At 33.5% G+C, this 6000-nt stretch overlaps 1 protein-coding gene across 3 annotated transcripts in view; it reads right to left on the reverse strand.

The window, feature by feature from the left end:
- Positions 1 to 368, reverse strand: part of BGLU42 (beta glucosidase 42) — a 53595-nt gene extending 53227 nt beyond the window's left edge. Inside the window, exon 1 of one of the 3 annotated variants that reach the window (XR_015180697.1) lies at positions 180 to 368. Coding sequence is in view for 1 of the 3 variants with exons in the window: in XM_086451020.1 (XP_086307146.1) it covers positions 180 to 278 (99 nt within the window). In the remaining 2 variants the exon portion in view is untranslated. The remainder of the gene's footprint in view (positions 1 to 179) is intronic. The other 2 variants (XM_086451020.1, XM_086451021.1) reach the window with 2 other exon arrangements.
- Between the last annotated feature and the right edge of the window lie 5632 nt (positions 369 to 6000).

Raw genomic sequence — 6000 nt, forward strand, 5'->3', positions numbered from 1 at the left:
AGGAATCAAATATTTTTCAGAGAAAACCAGAGATTCAATCAGGATCAAAGTCTAATTTAACCTAGATTGAACAAAATGAATCTGATGTAGAACAGTCGCATTGGTTTTATAGATCGAAATTTCAGATATAAGATCAAAAACACAGACTTAGAGGAGATCAAGATCATCTCTCCTGTTACCTGATAAGCAGAAGTTGCGATACCGAAGATGAAGTTTGGAGGGAAATCGATTCGAGAGATTTCGGTAGAGATTCCTTCTTTGCTGTTCGTCGTCGCCATTATCGATGATGGAGTCGAAGAAGGGTTAGTTGGAAAGTGGTTGTTGGAACTTGCAGAGAGAGTGAGAGAGAGACACGGCAATCTATATGTGACTGATACTTTCACTTAAAGGAAAAGTCACTAAAACGTCACCTCAAAAATGACAAATAATAATAGACTTATGACAACTCGGTGTCCCATTCCTATAAAATAGGATAGATGTCCACGTTGGATGCATAGTAGAGGGTGATCCGAGCAAATTTTGATCACAGACAACACGATTTAGGCATGGACGTTGATGACGTAAGTAATAGGAAGAAAATTTCTCTCTCCCGATCATATATTCAATGCTCGCAAATCTTTATTTTAAATTTTAAAAATTATCGTGGGATCCAAATGAATTATCATATTTAGAACACCATAATATTTTAGATTTCAAGAAAAATTTCATGATTAAAAAAATTAAAAATTAAAAAATTCTAAACTTGATCAATAGTGTTGAAAATGGATAATTACCGTGCATCTAAATTTAAAATAAAAATACAATAGTGAAAAATAAATTTTTTTTTTTTTAAATTCATAGAATTTCATCCTCTACAACACTATTGTATTGGATCGTATTTTTGAATATGAAAAGATGGTCTTATTAGGAAATTTTAATTTTTTACGATGGATAAGAGAGAAAAAATTCTCTTATTATTGCTTATGTCATTAGCACCATATGTAAATCAGTGTTGGTCAATGAGCAAATTTGCTCACAGTACTATGATCAAACAATCACTCGTTTGAGTTGTGTTTTAGTTGGTGTTTAAGACACCTTGACCTCTTAATCAAGTTGTTTATACAGCTCAATGCATTTATTTCCTAATCAAATTGTGTCAGGTAGACATCCTTCCTATCCTTAGTAATAAGGCATTGTAAGGGATCTCGACTCATAACAATAAGATGAATGGAAATGGTAGTTGGTGGGAGTTGGAGTGACAACTCCGACTTAATTGTATTGAATTTTATTGCAATTTGTGTAATAAAAAGATGCACATAAGAGGATATAATTTATCTTTTCATTTATATTTTAGAAATAGATATAAGTTTTCACACAAGGAGAATGTAAGAACCAAGTTAAATAATTGTTTGGGCGTAATTTAATAAGTTACCACTTATGAGATAATACCTTAAAGTAGTTATAACTTATTAAATCTCATTCAACTTGTTCTTACAAGTTGACAGTAGAGACGCCATTAACAAAATTAACGCCTATAGCATTGGTTTGAAGTCATTGGCTTGATTGTCCCATTGTGCGTGATGGTTCGGTCTTAGCATAGAGACACGCATATTCAACTGTTGGCACCCCGTAGTGCACATGCTTCTTAGAAATGTTGGGATCTCTTCATTGTTTATAAATATGGGATGATCAAAGAGGATCATATTTTATTCCTTCTCAAGTAAATCCTTGTGAGATTCTTAGAGTCTAATCACCACATCTCACATTATTATTAGATCAATAATCCAATAGTGATTTTAGAGTCTTCGGATTTTTGTTGAAGGAAATTAGAAGTTCTCAACCATTTCGTCTCTCTTTCTCATTTTTTGTGTTTATAAATCTAGAAAATACTACAAATTTTAATTTTGGTTTAGATTCATTAAAATTTGGATTACCAAATAAAACAAATTCAACTTTGTAAAATTGATACCTTCGACTTTTCGATTTTCCTATTCCTCTAAAATTCCAAATGAGTTAGAATACCAAAATTTTTGCACTTATTGGGAAATTCAGACCTATGATATTTATCTTGGTCGATATGGTTATTCTAGAAATAAAAATCTGGGTTATTATAACCATCACTTTGGGATTCAAGAAATTCAATTCAGTATGCTAAACAGATTTCTAACTGAAATTAGTTCTATACAAAGATTGTTGGCAAGACTCCCACTGCGATTAAGAAGGAGATTTAAAATCAAGAAATCAAAAGATTTTTTGACAACATATTCTTAAAGTTCGACCTAGTTTACAACTGCACATCGCAAACGTTTAAACAAATTTCAGGCCAAACTTTTTCGGAAGAAATAGTGAAAATCTATAAGTTCATTAATTTTTTATTAAATTTATTTAATATTTTTCATATCTCTAGTGATATTTAATATATCTATTTTTATAAAAATGTATGGAAAAGGTTCCAAAGATCATTATAAAATAGATAAAATTGATGGCACTAATTTTTGTATGTGAAAATGGGAAATTTGTTATGTCTTAACTCATAAGAAGATATACTATACAATCATTGACCCCAACCCAGAATTAAGAAGTGTGAATAAGAGAATGCCCTTGTAAGGGCTACTCTTAAGTATGGTCAATAGTATAATTCCTCATTATGAGGATTATGAAATAACACATGAAATAATGAATGCACTTCAAGAAAAATATGATCTAATGTCTGTCATTCATATCCAATTTTTATTATTGAAGAAGAAGAACTCACCTTTAAAATCTTCAAAAAAAAATCAAGAGAGATTCCATAAAAGAGAGGATGTGGAAAATATCTTAAAAATCGATGATGTTGTGTGGTTTTTGCGAAGCCTCACTCACTTGTTGGTGGTCGAGAGGTTTGACTAAAATTTATGGATGAATCGACAGTTGAAAAGAGTTTTAACTCTAACCAAACAACCAAGTTCCAAAATAGGAACGTGTTCAACACGTTGGGCCCTTCGCAAGGTTAAAACTAATGTAGCATTGGCATAGAGACACACTTATTCGGCTATAGGTACCACTTAGTGCACACACCTCTTAGAAATGTTGGAATATCTTCATTATTTATAAATATGAGATGACCCACGAAGATCATATTCTATTCATTATCAAATAAATCCTTGTGAGATTTTTAAAGTCTAACGATCGCATCTTGCATTATTATTAGATCAATGATCCAACAATTTATAAGCTCCTTTATGATTTAGGGTGAGGATACCCCAACTCTAGTTTGCTAGTAAAAAAATATCTAATTTTGCTTTCACATTATTAAAATGATTGTTGAGGAGATTGTTGACTCATTGATCCAATTAGGATCGTATCTTCTTGTTTTCTAGCTCAATATTAAAATAAATAAAATAATCATTTTTCTTTATATGATTAACCCAAACAATCGCCCAAACAAGGGATTTCAATCCTAAATCACCGTTGGAGTTCAATTACGAAATAATCACTCTAGGAATTCAACCCTAGACCCTACTTCATTTTTTAATATATAAAAGGTTGTTTCGACATACCCTTCCACGTTTTAATAAGTATGAGAGGTACTTTCTCATTTATTCAAACTAATGACTAGCAGGCCTCCTGTGTAGAATTTCTTTTTAATAAAGATGATGATATTATTTGACTTCTCTTTTATAGTAATTTACATTGAAAGTTAATTTTGTGGCTCAAATGATTTTCAATCTGGATTTAAGCCTTGTTTGGTATGGTGAAAATCGTTTCCAAATGCAAATAATTTTCTGAAATCTATTTTATGAGTCCTTGCTTATGAAATGCAAATGATTTGCATCATAACAAATTTAAATGCATCACCTAAATTCCTATAAATGATTTGTGGTACAAAAAATGTACTGCAAATCTTTCACAAAATTATTTGATTCCAACCAATGCATATCAAAATTATTACAATTTCTCTTTTCAAATAAATTTGTCAAATTATAAAATTACCATCGGTACTTGTCACAGCAATATGCAAGGACAACACCCTCACCAAAGATACATTAAATTTAATTTTTAATTACCAAAATACTCCTCACAAAATTATTGAAGATATTTTTGTAATTTGAAGAGTTTCTTTGATGATGAACAGGGGCAGAGCCAAGATTTTCTTTAGTAGGGGAACTAGTGGACCAATAAGGTTGAAGATGATTAGTTTTGAAGAGAAAATTCAAAGATTTTTTGTTAGAGGTTGAAAAGGGATTTAGGTTATTTCCCATTAGTTTATGAGAGAAGACCTAAGTCAAGGGGCAATACCATCAGTTTAAAAAAATATATAGGGATCTTAATTAATATTGATGTGGCGCCCCGCTAAACGCTAACACAAATCCCAAGGCCAAATTCCAAGGTACTAGGTGGCACCTCGAAATTTCGGCATGGTCTCCTCTATTTATGTTAGCGTTTCACGGAACTCAAACCTGATAAACCAATTTATAACAAAACCTGTATATAAAAATGTAGATACAGGAAAATAACAGCGGAAGACTAATTACATCTAACATGTAAGTAGATCAGAGTGCGGAAGATTTATCAATATACAGGCTTACCAAAACACTCTCACTCTAACAGAGGCCTAAACTCTCAAATCCAAAAACTACATACATCCTGGATGAAACTGACAACACTAAGGGATGTGGTCCTAGTGCTCACCAGGCAATAAAATCTGATCGTCGATCTGATCGATCAGATACTCCTCAATTACTGCCTCTACGCCTGCCTCGACAGCTGCAAGTGCTGAAACTAAAAAAAATAGGAAGGAAAGGGTGAGTAACAATGGTTACCCAGTAAGTCCACAGCCAATTCCTACTAATAACCCTTCCTAAGCATGATCGAATAAAGCATACTGAACATTTTAATACATGCAAGGTTTTACAAGATAAAATACGATCAACTGGTACATATAGCCAGGGATGAGCAACTAAACAGTTTAAAAATTACACATAACATCAATTATCCATACTCATTATACATTTTCCATTTTATGCAAATAATGTTGACAACATTAAAATAATAGACATGCTTCTCAGTTTGTAATTCGAAATATAACAACAGATACATAATACAAATGGTGGAGTATTGGAATTAAAGAGTTGGGATTCACGACTGGATCGCTCCTAGTCGGGACATGATGTTACAATTTCTTTCTGGCTTTTAGTTCCTGATTTTGTGGCCGGTCGCTGCACTTACCACATTGGTGACCATTTATCCGGCTCAGGCTGGCCGTTTGACGTGACCGTAAGCAATGGGTCTCTTTTCGATGTGTCAGAACGTTCGACTACTACTAGATTGTTAGTGATCACTGACTAATCATCTTCGTCTATGCCTATCAGGCGTGCATGTGATTCCCAAATGACACTCCACTCGTATACAACCACCTTTACAATACACGTTCACTGGTAAAGATAAGAAAGGAATGGACCCGGATTCCAGTTGTGACTCCACTCTCATACGCGTCCCATACCACGTATGAGTTTGGTGGTCCCTACCGTACATCCCAGGATAGTGCACCCCTCCAGATGATGTGACACACTATCCCTTCAGGCATTCACAAACCCTTTAACAGCTCACAAAATAGCTACGTACATATATGATTTTTCATTTAAAACAAAAGAGAAATTAACAGAACAGGGTTGAGAACGGATATCCAGTTCCTACCATGCAACCGTGGCCAATCGGCCTAAAATAAATAACAGTACTCAGCGCAAGCGCTAACATAATCGGAAATAAACATGCAACCCTTTCATTAATAACCTGGATATCCTTTCACCAACCTACACACAACATACAATGTAAAATACAGACATCACCCCTTGGGTGTGATTCTGACATTTTACCGTTCATTCCCTTTTCCCATTCTCTCAACATTCTCATTTTTCATCCTTTCAAATCAACCATTCATTTTCAATCTTTCAAAGTCATTCTTTTGGTCTTTCCATTGAAAACCACCGAAGTTTATTCAAAAACAAGGTCCCAGCGATGCTCGGGACCAAAGCTGTTAAA

Source organism: Akebia trifoliata, chromosome 8 (genome assembly GCF_017979445.1).
Source record: "Akebia trifoliata isolate Shusen 1 chromosome 8, ASM1797944v1, whole genome shotgun sequence".
Lineage (NCBI taxonomy): Eukaryota > Viridiplantae > Streptophyta > Magnoliopsida > Ranunculales > Lardizabalaceae > Akebia > Akebia trifoliata.